Source organism: Schistocerca serialis, chromosome 2 (assembly GCF_023864345.2).
Source record: "Schistocerca serialis cubense isolate TAMUIC-IGC-003099 chromosome 2, iqSchSeri2.2, whole genome shotgun sequence".
NCBI lineage: Eukaryota > Metazoa > Arthropoda > Insecta > Orthoptera > Acrididae > Schistocerca > Schistocerca serialis.
In genome coordinates this window covers 611,411,482-611,427,620 of record NC_064639.1, presented here as the reverse complement: position 1 = coordinate 611,427,620, position 16,139 = coordinate 611,411,482, and the positions used below count along the sequence as shown (strand labels likewise).

Here is a 16,139-nt window from a genome sequence, read left to right as displayed (position 1 = left end):
TAGAGGAGTATAAAAATGGGGACTCCAGGTCAACAGGAATAAAACAAAATATTTGGTAATAGGAGACACAAATCAAGATTTGGGGTGACAATGTTGGGTTTGTGGGGCACTCAGCTGGGCGGTCATCAGCACCCAAGACCCAATTGTAACACAGTCCAATTTTTGCACAATCGAATCTAGCCACTGTCATGAATGATGATGATGATGATGAAATGAAGAGATAACACAAACACCCAGTCCCAGGGCTGAGGAAATCCCAAACCCGGCTGTAATCGAAACCAGGACCCTGTGAACTAGAGGCAGCAATGCTAGCCACTAGACCACGAGCTGTGGACAAATCAAGATTTGATACTGGATGAAGGGATGGGAACTATTAGACACGCTGAAGAGTACAAATATCTAGGAGTCAGTATCACACAAGATGGAAAAAAAGACAAGGAAATTAATTCAAGAATAAATGTTGGGAGGTTTACTATTGGAACAGCAAATGGTATTTTATGGAACCAACAGATTAGAAAGGAAACAAAAAGAAAAATCTTCAGCATAATTATCAGAAGCATTACGACATATGGAGCAGAAGTATGGCCAGTGAAGTTGCAATTAGGGAAAAGGTTGATGGCAATGGAGATGGACTTTTGGAGGCAGTCCTCAGGGATATCTAGGCGAGAAATAATCAGAAATTAAGTCATCAGGAAGAAAATGGACATAACAAATTCAATTGCAGATTTTGTAGAAGAAAAATAACTGTTATGATATGGACACACAAAAAGGATGTCAAAGGGGAGATTACCACATAGAATTATGGAATGGGAGCCATCAGGAAGAAAGAAAAGAGGGAGACCACTGACCACATGGATTCAGGGAATTCGGATCTATTTCAGAGGAAATATTGAAGAAAATCTATGAACAGATGTACAAAAATGGAGGATGAAAATCAAATTTGATGTGTAATTTTTGGGTACCGGAAAATGTAAAATGCTACATTGTGAAAGCGGTTAAAAAAATATAACTAAAATTTCACATGACACTCTTCAGCTGCAAAAAAAGGAATGTGTAACACACTGATCGCATAGTGTAACGGTTAAGGTAAAGGCCTCACATTAATCAGGCTGTGGATTTGAATCTCATTGGATGCTTTGAAATTTATCGTTTTAAATCTTCATTGAAATGACTTTTATCATTGGTTCTTTCAATTAATTGAGTTAAACGTAACTTTTTTATGTCTATTCCTTTGTCACATCATTTTAATCAGCATATTAACTTTTTCAAATTGCTCTCATTTTTCCTTCCTATAACCATCTCTCTGCATGGGATATTTCTGCATGTGTTTTTAATTATTTTTATGTATTAACTTCAATTTAATTTCTTCCATTTTTATCATCCTGCAATTTTGTACCGCATCCATTATTTCTACTCCTCATTCTGCTTTAATTTTATTTATAGCCCCGTCTTTTATTAACATCTTCATCTGCATTATTTTGTCCATAGCGGAATAAGGATTAATGTTTCAAATGTTGTTACGGCATTAACCAAGTCGCTGGGTGCGAGCATGCAAGCGTGCGGCGCACGCGGGCGGCAAGCTTACCATGCTAAGAGTGTTTTTTTTTCCCTTGTAGATTTAGCCCTAAAAAAGTTCACATGGCTTGTGGTGTTATCACTTAATTGGTATGTTCATGCTGGAGAGTTTAGATGGAATAAAAACAAAGGAATGAGTTAACGTAATAATTCACTGTGTAGCAATGACCAGTTCATCGACTGAAAGCCTCTTTCATACCACAGAAAATTCCTGTGATTTTTAGCCTGTTATCTAATGGCACGCCTATCTTTGCTGTGTCTCCATAAGACATTGCACATTCAATCTTGCAACAACTTTTTCAGGAGCTTTACAGCATTTTTTCCAACAGTGGCATTAGTTCCACATTTCTATAGAATTTGGTGAATGTTCCATCTTGCCTAGATGAAGAGAATAGAATATACTGAAATGTGGGCTACATAAGAATACTGAAGCTTAGATGGATGGATTTTTTTTAAAAAAAAAAAAAAAACACTAATGAAGAGGTACTGAATTGGATTGGGGAGAAACTAAAAGTATGGAATAGAAGGTTTGACAATGGAGAAGACTGTAGAGGTAGGCCAAGATTTCACTCTGATAAGCAGGTTTCAGTGGATGCACACTACAATAATTAAGCAGAGATCAAAGGCATGCACTGGGTAGACTAGCAGGGAGAGCTGTATCAAACCAGTCTTTGGACTGAGGACCACAATGGCAACAATGCTGTATCCGACAAATCTATACAACTGTTTTCACTAAATTTCCCAAGACATATATTTTGCGTCATCTATGTTGCTGAAATTCAATTTGCTCTGATTTATAAATGTAGTGGCTAAACCTGAGAGATTTGGTGAGAACCGACTAGCAATGCTTGTTCACTATTCGATACAGAGTAGATTTCCATACCATAGTAACAAATGCTATCTCAAGAATAACCAGGAAATCAAAATTTTTCTCTCAAATGCAGGACATGATTTTAATCATATTTGCTGAATAGTTTGTTCCTCAAACGTGAAGCTGAGATAGAGAAGGCAATGGTAAAAGATTTTAGTTATGCACAGGTACTGTGAAGATACTGGAGGTCAGGCCTCTAATTATCATTAGTAAGAGAAGATATCTATTTGGTAAGTGAGAAGATGTAAGTGTGTAATCGAGAGAAACTGATGAAGACACAGTGAAAGTTATGTCACTTATCTAGTAATATCAACATCAAACAACTGAATCGTTATAGAAGCATTCCTCGCTAGCTCAAGACTTCATACTTCAAAATCATAAATTTAGCAGAATTGTGGATTATACCAATTCTTATTTTAGTTTGGGTGGAAATGTTCCCAAATTTTTGAATCGAATGTAAGCAAAAATAGAGATTTCTCATATGCTCTGACAGTCTATTCTGCTAATAAATGATTATGCTGAGATCTATTGCAGTTTTCTGATATGGAATGAAGTACTATCACAGAATGCGAGAGGAAATGCTTCACATACACATTCATTGATCAACCTTTGGAGAAATATGATGCTTACCTAGCATCTGAGACCATGATTTTGTTCCTGTCTTAATACTGGACAAAGGTCTTCATTAACACCCGAGATAGCTGAAGCAATATTCTAATGGCCAACATGGGCACTGCCTGATGTCACTGGCATGTGTGTACATGATAGTCATAGGAATGGAAACTAATGAGATACAACTGGTGAACAGCAGAACAATGAGCCAAGGACTGAAACCTGAGAGGTGATAAGGATGTATTTACTTTACAATTTACCAGTTCCCTTCACGGTTCCACAGGCAATCTATTGATATTTGTTTCTTGCATGACTGTTGAACCATATAGCAACTTATAGCTATTTCATTTTTCCAACGTTTGATACTGTAGTCAGTAGTTTCAAATACCTTGACAAAAGCAAGCAGTATTAAAATTCCCATTTTACCCTTCCTGAAGTGATCACTTTGATTAATGCTATGCTGCAGTGTTTACAAAAAGTTGATTTATATTTGTCATGGTTGTTTATAGGTCTTTGGCAGTCAACCAGCTGGTCATGAGAAACACATTCCAAAGCACTCAACACTATGGAAGTACGGTGTTTTGCCTGTAATTGCAAGCTGATTTTGGGTTACCATTGCTGGGTAGGGGTTCGACTAATTTTTGTTTCCACCCAGCAGGAACCAAAAATGTCCCCTAGGAACTAAAATATCTGCAACTTCTTCTATCATTCTACACAACCTGTATCATTGTCTTCCTCATCCCATGATAGCTATGTGCACTGTTATTTTTGAACCATGTATCAAGAAAAGTGTGTCTTTTGCAGAACTCCTGTTTAAGATTCCGATAAATGATAATTCATCACAGCATGAAAGTTACCTCAAAAAAATAAACAATTACTCTATCAGATTATTTGTAACATGGAAGTATTTGCATAAGTAATACCACGTCTTATTCTTATCGCTCAAACATACAAAGCTTCAATGTCTCCCCAAGCAAAAACTCTTAATTTGCTTTCAACTGAGTATTTCAAGCTTCTGATGAACAAAATCTAGGATGAACTGTACAGGAAGTATAAACAGAGTGTATATTTTCCACATGCATTTCACAACTTACCATAAACTTTTCTATTTGAAACTCTTGAAATTAAGTCATGTCCTGAGACAATATTTCCCATCTGGTCGCTACCACCAATCTGAAATCTGCAGTCATAATTCTCAAGTAGGTATAACCAATCATATGCTTGGAAAATTTGGTAAGTGAATTCTGTGAAGCTCATGCCAGTCTCAGATGCTATACGAGATCCTACACTCTGCCGAGAAAGCATGGTTCCCATCCTGAAGTTGCGTCCTATGTTGCCCATAAATGACAGTACATTCAATTTTTCATACCAAGTATAGTTGTTGACTATTCTGTAAGATAAACACTATGTTATATATGTTCACATGATACACAATAACAACTGATCAATTCTGTTTTTACATACGTAACTGGCACTAAGTCACCATCATCTCCATGACCCTGACCTTTCCACAAAAATGTGTCATGATTTTTAAACAGTTGTTCTACATTCTCTGTTATGCCACTCACATTACGTTTTATGTATTCTGCACTGAGTGCAGGCCTATCTGTTGTTCTCTCACTTGGATCCCCAATGTAACCTGTAGCACCACCTACCTGAAAATTAACAGAAAAATAGTGCATTTAGGAACTGGAAACAATATAGAAATAGTTACACATCCACAGAAAATTCATCATATGCCTGTGAACAATACAGCTTTTCACCTTAAAGCATCTCTGATAGTGAGTCATTAAATTAAATGTATAATAGTTTCAGGTGAAGATATTGTGGTCTGACTAATAAATGTATATTTAGAAAGATCATACCATACAAGCTCTCTCCAATATTTCTTATTCATGTTGTGTGTGCCTCTGATGTTCTGACTAAAACGTTGCCAAGCGATGTCTGAAACTTACTCATTCCATGAACTTTGGTGAAATGAGGGTTCTGATACAGATCCCTGCATATTGGTACAGTGTTGTAAGAAAGTCTACAGAGATAAAGGTGACAAAGAACCTCATGAATCACAACATTGGGTTACACCTCAGTACAGCCTGGGATCCTGCACTGTAGTTATTGAAAACACAAATGGGCAGTAGCAGAAATCTACAAAAAGAATTGAGAGTCTGGACATGGGGAGCAGAGCACCAGGTGCACCAGACCAAAGATGGAATGTCACAGGATAATTCTAGTGGAAGAGGACAGCAATGGGAACATCTAGAACTGCACCAGACTGAAAACAGAATGCCAGCATGCAGACTGGTGCACTGTACAAAGAGGGAATGCCTCAGGATGCTACTAGGGGGAACGGAGAGCAGACAGAAGGCCTGGAACCAATCATGGAGGGAGAAGACCATAGGTATAAATACCTGACCCGTTTCTTTGAACAAGCAGCTTCAGGTAGCACTTGATAAAGATAATAAGTCACACTGCTGAAAAGTAATGCCACACTGATGCTGCTGATATCCTCAAGGTATCAACAAATTGTCAGGAAATTCTGAAGAATTACATCAAGAGACTTTAAAGGGAAGAGATGTATTGAAATATCAAGAAGCTGGAAATGCTGAATGACCCTGATATCTGGCAGAAGACCAGACACCTCAAGATGTCAAGTTTATTTCTGTCTCACACACACACTGTGAAGCAGTTTACTGCCACTCAAGGATCTTTCCAACACTGCTTGTGATTGCTTCTGTAGCTTTAAGAGGACTGTCATAATAACTTTTCTCCATGTTTGGATATAGTATCAGCAACCATAGATGGATTTATTTCAACCCCTTACACAACTGGACATGTCAGCTGTAAATAATAACATCTGGTCCTGGGGCTGCATCCTTAGCAACAAACCAGGCATTTTCCAACTTCCACATGAAGATGAGGCAGCTATAATCTTATAGATCACCTGAACTTAAGTTCAACCACATCCCCTCTGCAACTTCTTTCCAACCTAGAAATGTGGGACTTTTCTTAGCAGCAGTCCTATGTTATGAAAGGAATTAATCAGTGGGTTTGCTGTGTCAGATGGAGACATTAAAATAATCAATCACATCAATTATTTACTGCAACAGGTGTCAATCAGCCTTTACCAGAGATCTTCCTTATCAGTTCCCATACTCTTGAGACGAAGGCAGAAGACGAATGGAATTCAGAAATTCTCATGACCTTTTACTACTCTCTTTAATTCTTAACTGCAGTTCTATTCCTGTCACTCAAATGATTGTCCCTTGATGATCTGGTCTTCAAACTTCATAATGTTACCCATCTGATCCTACCAGCAGAGCAATATTCATCATTTCACTAGGGACCACACTGTCTTTTAAGGTGCTATAAGAACTTCCACTTCACTTTGCTGGGCACCCACTTCAGCTGCTTTATTTCAAGGTTTCTTCTGGGAAGTGTATCGAGTTGATGAAATGATTGCTTGAGTAAAGGTGAGTGTCCAGTTAGCACTCTGAAATATCTGTGCTGGCAAATAAAAATACAGGTCAATGCCTGGGAATGATCTTGTTGCCCAGCTGAAATGCTTCACTTGACCTCTGTTCAAAAGACACATGTCTCCTGGTACAAAGAGTCTTTCAAGAACTTAACCACTGGGGTAGGTGTGGTGTCACCGCCAGACACCACACTTGCTAGGTGGTAGTTTTAAATCGGCCGCGGTCCATTAGTACATGTCGGACCCACGTGTCGCCACTGTGTGATCGCAGACCGAGCGCCACCACAAGGCAGGTCTCGAGATACGGACTAGCACTCAGTCCAGTTGTACGGACGACGTAGCTAGCAATGCACAATGACGAAGCCTCGCTCATTTGCAGAGCAGATAGTTAGAATAGCCTTCAGCTAAGTCAATGGCTACGACCTAGCAAGGCGCCATTAGTAACATTGCATGTATCTAAAGAGTCTCACTTGTATCGCCACAATCTCCAGATGTACCAAAAGGATGGATTAAAGTTAAGTATTCCAGAAGCTACGTACTTTTCTTTATAGCATTCATTACGTATCCTGTTTCACACCTCACGCCATCCAGCTTTAACTTAGCGCGTGCCTTTCGGCTTCCTCTCATTGTGTCTAGGCTGTCTTGTCTAGACACAACAGTAGGTATTATTGGAAACCCAAAGCACATGATCTGCATTAAAATCCTCAACAAGTTGTAGTCTCTGGAGAGTTGCCTAATTGGGTCTTTGAGACTCATATTTCAAGTAGATCATGAGGTGGGAAATACATCATACATACAGTGATATTCAGTGACAAATTGATGACAACACATATTGCCTTCAAGATGGTGTAGAGTGGGACTGGTGTCACCTTACCCTTAGTTCTATAACCACTAACATGTTTCCTAGGGAGAGAGCAGGTTCCTAGCACAGAAGAATCTGATGGTAGTTTTCTCTTTAATGCATCGCACATCATGATTATCAGTGCCCTTATAAATACTTTTATGAGAGGAATGTGGTAAAAACATATAAAATGTAGACAAATGGAAAGCTAGGTAAAACACAGCAGTTGCTTCCTCTACCCCCCCCCCCCCTTTTTTCCTTTTCTGACATTAGCACATGTTGTTGTTGTTGTGGTCTTCAGTCCTGAGACTGGTTTGATGCAGCCCTCCATGCTACTCTATCCTGTGCAAGCTGCTCCATTTCCCAGTACGTACTGCAGCCTACATCCTTCTGAATCTGCTTAGTGTATTCATCTCTTGGTCTCCCTCTACAATTTTTACCCTCCACGCTGCCTTCCAATACTAAATTGGTAATCCCTTGATGCCTCAGAACATATCCTACCAACTGATCCCTTCAACTAGTCAAGTTGTGCCACGAACTCCTCCCCAATTCCATTCAATACCTCCTCATTAGTTATGTGATCTACCGATCTTAACTTCAACATTCTTCTGTAGCACCACATTTCGAAAGCTTCTATTCTCTTCTTGTCCAAAATATTTATTATCCATGTTTCACTTCCATACATTGCTACACTCCATACAAATACTATCAGGAACGACTTCCTGACACTTAAATTTACACTCGATGTTGACAAATTTCTCTTCTTCAGAAAAGCTTTTCTTGTCATTGCCAGTCTACATTTTATATCCTCTCTACTTCGACCATCATCAGTTATTTTGCTCCCCAAATAGCAAAACTCATCTACTACTGTAAGTGTCTCATTTCCTAATCTAATTCCCGCAGCATCACCTGACTTAATTTGACTACATTCCATTATCTTCATTTTGCTTTTGTTGACGTTCATCTTATATCCACCTTTCAAGACACTGTCCATTCCCTTCAACTGCTCTTCCAAGTCCTTTGCTGTCTCTGACAGAATTACAGTGCCATCGACGAACCTCAAAGTTTTTATTTCTTCTCCATGGATTTCAATACCTACTCTGAATTTTTCTTTTGTTTCCTTTACTGCTTGCTCAATATACAGATTGAATAACATTGGGGAGAGGCTACAACCCTGTCTCACTCCCTTCCCAACCACTGCTTCCCTTTCATGCCCCTCGACTTTTATAACTGCCATCTGGTTTCTGTACAAATTGTAAATAGCCTTTCCCTCCCTGTATTTTACCCCTGCCACCTTCATAATTTGAAAGAGAGTATTCCAGTCAATACTGTCAAAAGCTTTCTCCAAGCGTAAAAATGCTAGAAACATAGGTTTGCCTTTTCTTAATCTAGCTTCTAAGATAAGTCGTAAGGGTCAGTATTGCCTCATGTGTTCCAATATTTCTATGGAATCCAAACTGATATTCCCCGAGGTCGGCTTTACCAGTTTTTCCATTCGTCTGTAAAGAATTCACATTAGTCTTTTGCAGCTGGCTCATTAAACTGATAGTTCGGTAATTTTCACATCTGTCAACACCTGGTTTCTTTGGGATTATTACATTCTTCTTGAAGTCTGAGGGTATTTCGCCTGTCTCATGGAATGTTGTCCACTCCCGGGGCCTTGTTTCGGCTTAGGCCTTTCAGTGCTCTGTCAAACTCTTCACGCAGTATCATATCTCCCATTTCATCTTCATCTACATCTTCTTCCATTTCCATAATATTGTCCTCAAGTACATCGCCTTTTTACAGACCCTCTACATACTCCTTCCACCTTTCTGCTTTCCCTTCTTTGCTTAGAACTGGGTTTCCATCTGAGCTCTCGATATTCATGCAAGTGGTTCTCTTTTCTCCAAAGGTCTCTTTAATTTTCCTGTAGGCAGTATCTATCTTATCCCTAGTGAGATATGCCTCTACATCTCTACATTTGTCCTCTAGCCATCCCTGCTTAGCCATTTTGCACTTCCTGTCAATCTCATAGTTTAGAAGTTTGTATTCCTTTTCGCCTGATTCATTTACTGCATTTTTATATTCTCTCCTTTCATCAGTTAAATTCAATATATCATCTGTTACCCAAGGATTTCTATTAGCCCTCGTCTTTTTACCTGCTTGATGATCTGCCTCCTTCACTACTTCATCCCTCAGAGCTACCCATTCTTCTTCTACTGTATTTCTTTCCCTCATTCTTGTCAATTGTTCCCTTATGCTCTCCCTGAAACTCTGTACAACCTCTGGTTTAGTCAGTTATCCAGGTCCCATCTCCTCAAATTCCCACCTTTTTGCAGTTTCTTCAGTTTTAATCTACAGGTCATAACCAATAGATTATGGTCAGAGTCCACATCTGCCCCTGGAAATGTCTTACAATTTATAACCTGGTTCCTAAATCTCTGTCTTAGCATAATATAGTTTATCTGATACCTTCGAGTATCTCCAGGCCTCTTCCATGTATACAACCTTCTTTTATGATTTTTGAACCAAGTGTTAGCTATGATTAAGTTATGCTCTGTGCGAAATTCTACCAGGCGGCTTCCTCTTTCATTTTTTATCCCCATTCTGTATTCGTCTACTATGTTTCCTTCTCTTCCTTTTCCTACTACCTAATTCCAGTCACCCATGACTATTAAATTTTCGTCTCCCTTCACTATCTGAATAATTTCTTTTATCTCGTCATACATTTCATCAATCTCTTCGTCATCTGTGGAGCTAGTTGGCATGTAGGCATGGGTTTCGTGTCTGTTGTTGTTGTTGTGGTCTTCAGTCCTGAGACTGGTTTGATGCAGCTCTCCATGCTACTCTATCGTGTGCAAGCTTTTTCATCTCCCAGTACCTACTGCAACCTACATCCTTCTGAATCTGCTTAGTGTATTCATCTCTTGGTCTCCCTCTACGATTTTTACCCTCCACGCTGCCCTCCAATACTAAATTGGTGATCCCTTGATGCCTCAGAACATGTCCTACCAACCGATCCCTTCTTCTGGTCAAGTTGTGCCACAAACTTCTCTTCTCCCCAATCCTATTCAATACTTCCTCATTAGTTATGTGATCTACCCATCTAATCTTCAGCATTCTTCTGTAGCACCACATTTCGAAAGCTTCTATTCTCTTCTTGTCCAAACTATTTATCGTCCATGTTTCACTTCCATACATGGCTACACTCCATACGAATACTTTCAGAAATGATTTCCTGACACTTAAATCAATACTGGATGTTAACAAATTTCTCTTCTTCAGAAACGCTTTTCTTGCCATTGCCAGCCTACATTTTATATCCTCTCTACTTCGACCATCATCAGTTATTTTGCTCCCCAAATAGCAAAACTCCTTTACTACTTTAAGTGCCTCATTTCCTAATCTAATTCCCTCAGCATCACCTGACTTAATTAGACTACATTCCATTATCCTTGTTTTGCTTTTGTTGATGTTCATCTTATATCCTCCTTTCAAGACACTGTCCATTCCATTCAACTGCTCTTCCAAAGCCTTTGCTGTATCTGACAGAATTACAATGTCATCGGCGAACCTCAAAGTTTTTATTTCTTCTCCATGAATTTTAATACCTACTCCGAATTTTTCTTTTGTTTCCTTTACTGCTTGCTCAATATACAGATTGAACAACATCGGGGAGAGGCTACAACCCTGTCTTACTCCCTTCCCAACCACTGCTTCCCTTTCATGTCCCTCGACTCTTATAACTGCCATTTGGTTTCTGTACAAATTGTAAATAGCCTTTCGCTCCCTGTATTTTACCCCTGCCACCTTTAGAATTTGAAAGAGAGTATTCCAGTCAACATTGTCAAAAGCTTTCTCTAAGTCTACAAATGCTAGAAACGTAGGTTTGCCTTTCCTTAATCTTTCTTCTAAGATAAGTCGTAAGGTCAGTATTGCCTCACGTGTTCCAGTGTTTCTACGGAATCCAAACTGATCTTCCCCGAGGTTGGCTTCTACTAGTTTTTCCATTCGTCTGTAAAGAATTCGTGTTAGTATTTTGCAGCTGTGACTTATTAAGCTGATAGTTCGGTAATTTTCACATCTGTCAACACCTGCTTTCTTTGGGATTGGAATTATTATATTCTTCTTGAAGTCTGAGGGTATTTCGCCTGTTTCATACATCTTGCTCACCAGATGGTAGAGTTTTGTCAGGACTGGCTCTCCCACGGCCGTCAGTAGTTCCAATGGAATATTGTCTACTCCGGGGGCCTTGTTTCGACTCAGGTCTTTCAGTGCTCTGTCAAACTCTTCACGCAGTATCGTATCTCCCATTTCATCTTCATCTACATCCTCTTCCATTTCCATAATATTGTCCTCAAGTACATCGCCCTTGTATAGACCCTCTATATACTCCTTCCACCTTTCTGCTTTCCCTTCTTTGCTTAGAACTGGGTTTCCGTCTGAGCTCTTGATATTCATACAAGTCGTTCTCTTATCTCCAAAGGTCTCTTTAATTTTCCTGTAGGCGGTATCTATCTTACCCCTGGTGAGACAAGCCTCTACATCCTTACATTTGTCCTCTAGCCATCCCTGCTTAGCCATTTTGCACTTCCTGTCGATCTCATTTTTGAGACGTTTGTATTCCTTTTTGCCTGTTTCACTTACTGCATTTTTATATTTTCTCCTTTCATCAATTAAATTCAATATTTCTTCTGTTACCCAAGGATTTCTACTAGCCCTCGTCTTTTTACCTACTTGATCCTCTGCTGCCTTCACTACCTCATCCCTCAAAGCTACCCATTCTTCTTCTACTGTATTTATTTCCCCCATTCCTGTCAATTGCTCCCTTATGCTCTCCCTGAATCTCTGTACAACCTCTGGTTCTTTTAGTTTATCCAGGTCCCATCTCCTTAAATTCCCACCTTTTTGCAGTTTCTTCAGTTTTAATCTACAGGTCATAACCAATAGATTGTGGTCAGAGTCCACATCTGCCCCTGGAAATGTCTTACAATTTAAAACCTGGTTCCTAAATCTCTGTCTTACCATTATATAAGCTATCTGATACCTTTTAGTATCTCCAGGGTTCTTCCATGTATACAACCTTCTTTCATGATTCTTAAACCAAGTGTTAGTTATGATTATGTTGTGCTCTGTGCAAAATTCTACCAGGCGGCTTCCTCTTTCATTTCTGTCCCCCAATCCATATTCACCTACTATGTTTCCTTCTCTCCCTTTTCCTACACTCGAATTCCAGTCACCCATGACTATTAAATTTTCGTCTCCCTTCACAATCTGAATAATTTCTTTTATTTCATCATACATTTCTTCAATTTCTTCGTCATCTGCAGAGCTAGTTGGCATATAAACTTGTACTACTGTAGTACGTGTGGGCTTCGTATCTATCTTGGCCACAATAATGCGTTCACTATGCTGTTTGTAGTAGCTTACCCGCATTCCTATTTTCCTATTCATTATTAAACCTACTCCTATTTGATTTTGTGTTTATAACCCTGTAGTCACCTGACCAGAAGTCTTGTTCCTCCTGCCACCGAACTTCACTAATTCCCACTATATCTAACTTCAACCTATCCATTTCCCTTTTTAAATTTTCTAACCTACCTGCCCGATTAAGGGATCTGACATTCCACGCTCCGATCCGTAGAACGCCAGTTTTCTTTCTCCTGATAACGACATCCTCTTGAGTAGTCCCCGCCCGGAGATCCGAATGGGGGACTATTTTACCTCCGGAATATTTTACCCAAGAGGACGTCATCATCATGTAATCATACAGTAAAGCTGCATGTCCTCGGGAAAAATTACGGCTGTAGTTTCCCCTTGCTTTCAGCCGTTCGCAGTACCAGCACAGCAAGGCCGTTTTGGTTATTGTTACAAGGCCAGATCAGTCAATCATCCAGACTGTTGCCCTTGCAACTACTGAAAAGGCTGCTGCCCCTCTTCAGGAACCACACGTTTGTCTGGCCTCTCAACAGATACCCCTCCGTTGTGGTTGCACCTACAGTACGGCTATCTGTATCGCTGAGGCACGCAAGCCTCCCCACCAACGGCAAGGTCCATGGTTCATGGGGGGGGGGGTTTCGTGTCTATCTTGGCCATAATAATGTGTTCACTATGCTGTTTTTAGTAGCTTACCCGCACTCCTATTTTTTTATTCATTATTATATCTATTCCTGCATTACCCCTATTTGATTTTGTATTTATAAGCCTGTATTCACCTGACCAGAAGTCTTGTTCCTCCTGCCAACGAACTTCACTAATTCCCACTATATCTAACTTTAACCTATCCACTTACCTTTTTCAATTTTCTAACCTACCTGCCTGATTAAGGGATCTGACATTCCACGCTCCGATCCGTAGAACACCAGTTTTCTTTCTCCTGATAACGATGTTCTCCTGAGTAGTTCCCACCTGGAGATCCAAATGGGGGACTATTTTACCTCCGGAATATTTTACCCAAGAGGACTCCATCATCATTTAACCATACAGTAAAGCTGCATGCCCTCGGGAAAAATTACGGTTTTAGTTTCCCCTTGCTTTCAGCCGTTCACAGTACCAGCACAGAAAGGCCATTTTGGTTAGTGTTTCAAGGCCAGATCAGTCAATCATCCAGAACTGCAACTACTGAAAAGGCTGCTGCCCCTCTTTAGCAACCACACATTTGTCTGGCCTCTCAACAGATACCCCTCCGTTGTGGTTGCAACTACGGTATGGCTATCTGTATCGCTGAGGCACGCAAGCCTCCCCATCAATGGCAAGGTCCATGGTTCACGGGGGGGTTAAGCCAAAGGAGAAAATAAACAAAAACAAAGACAAAAATTCTAAAAGCATTAGTGTTGATAGAAGACCATCATATTCAAATGGTGAAGTTGTTTATAACAATTCCAGTGATGATATGGTATTCATTCAACATAGTAATGGTGAATATAATAATCTTAAAATGATTGCTGCCATGAATTTTTTGAAGTATGTGTTCTGCAGCGTATATTATTAAGAACAGTGGAAGAGTTTTAAGTGTAAACTTGGCAAATTCTTGTGCAACAGCTATATTTCTGAAACAAGAGATGCCATAAACTTATGACTGGGCAACGAAAAATGATCTCATTGAAATCAATGTGAAATACACATATCATGGCCCCATTAAACTGATAACAAAGGGTCAATTCATTTTGCTGATAATCAATGTCGTTCTCTAAATACTTTAAGGTTATTCTTTGACAGGAGTCCGACATTCAAAGAACATTGTGACAGTGCCAGAATGGAGTTGCAGCACACTATCTTCAAAAACCTCAAAGGCTCAAGTTGGGGATCAAGCCCAAATATACTTTGGGTGTCAGCTATAGCCTTGTGCTACGTGGTAGGAAAATATGTTTCCTCTATGTGGCACCAACCGTGCCACTCGAAACAAGTCGATATTGCTCTTCACCAAACTTTCCGCCAGGTGACGGAAGGTTTGACACCATTCAAAGCTGAGAAGATCCAGGTTCTGACCGGAATAGCTTCATTCAGTATCAGATGGACAGTTACAGCAAAATCCAAACGGATTGAAGTCAACACTGATGACAGACTCCCACTTCATGGGTATGAACCTGTTGCTCAGTGTTTTCGCAGCAGGAAAATTTAGCTTCATTTCTAGTGTCTCCCCCTTTGTGAAGTCAAGGACAGAAGAGAGGCTTCAACACTGGCAGAAAACAGCTAAAAGTGATTGGAGACCTCCAAAACAGGAGCTACCCCAGGAAACAGTGTATCGTGGGCAACATGGAGATCACTTTAATCGTCTTTGCATGGGTGTTGACCAAAGTAAAAATGCCATGTTAAAATGGGAACTCTACGTCATGCCAAAAAGCAGTTCTTCCTTTGAAGCGAACCAATCACTGAGCCATTTTTGTAAATTTTCATATGAACTTAAGCAATGTTCAGTGACAGCGTGTCCCAGTGAGCAAACATATGATAATCGGATGGAGCCAAGTTGGAGAATAAGCCACATGCCCTAGTATTTCCCTACGAAACACCTTGATTGGTTGCCAGACCCGTTTTGCTGTGTGTGATGGTGCATCATCATGGAGCTATATGACTCTGTGTTGCCTTTTTCCATATCCCGGTCATTTTTCACATACTGCTCGATTTAAATTGATCATATGCTGTTGGTAGCGATCAGTGTTAATGGTTTCACCAGGTTTTAGCAGCTAGTAACAGATAACACTCTACTGATTCCACCAAACACAGAGCATCATTTTCTTTCCAAAGCGAATTGGTCTTGCATTGGCTGTCGATGGTTTGCCTGGATTCCCCGATAATTCACAATGCTTAGCTTTCTCAAAATATATCCATTTTTCATCACCTGTCACTATACGATGGAAAAACGACTGTCTTTTGTATCTAGCGAGCAGCATTTCACAAGTGGTCTTTCAATTTGTTTGCTGTCCTTCATTCAGTTCATGCAGAACCCATTTTCCCACTTTCTGAACTTTCCCATAGCTTTCAACCAAAAAGAAATGGCTTTCTGAGTCACACTCAATTGTTTCGCGAGTTCCTGTTGAGTTGGAGCATCATCTTCATCCAATAAGGCCTGCAATTAGTTGTCTTCGAACTTTTTACTTGTTTTCCTGTGGTGATCGTTTCTCACGTCAAAATCAACACTTTTGAATTTTTTTAACCACTCTAAACTCTGTGTTTTCTTAAGAGCATATTCGCCAAAAACTTTGACAAGCATTCGATGTGATTATGTCTGTGCTTGCAACTTAACTTTCATTGATGACTTTACTCCAAAAAAATTTTCTTTATCCTGT

The 16,139-nt window shown here is 39.8% G+C and overlaps 1 protein-coding gene across 2 annotated transcripts in view; it reads right to left on the bottom strand.

Moving 5' to 3' along the window:
* LOC126457656 (tyrosine--tRNA ligase, mitochondrial) overlaps positions 1-16,139 on the bottom strand; it is a 122,355-nt gene that overhangs the window by 78,400 nt on the left and 27,816 nt on the right. For both annotated transcript variants that reach the window (XM_050094147.1, XM_050094146.1), the window contains exons 3-4: positions 4,523-4,713; positions 4,153-4,448 (exon numbers count right to left, since the gene is read on the bottom strand). In XM_050094147.1, the coding sequence (XP_049950104.1) occupies positions 4,153-4,448; positions 4,523-4,713 (487 nt within the window). The remainder of the gene's footprint in view (positions 1-4,152; positions 4,449-4,522; positions 4,714-16,139) is intronic.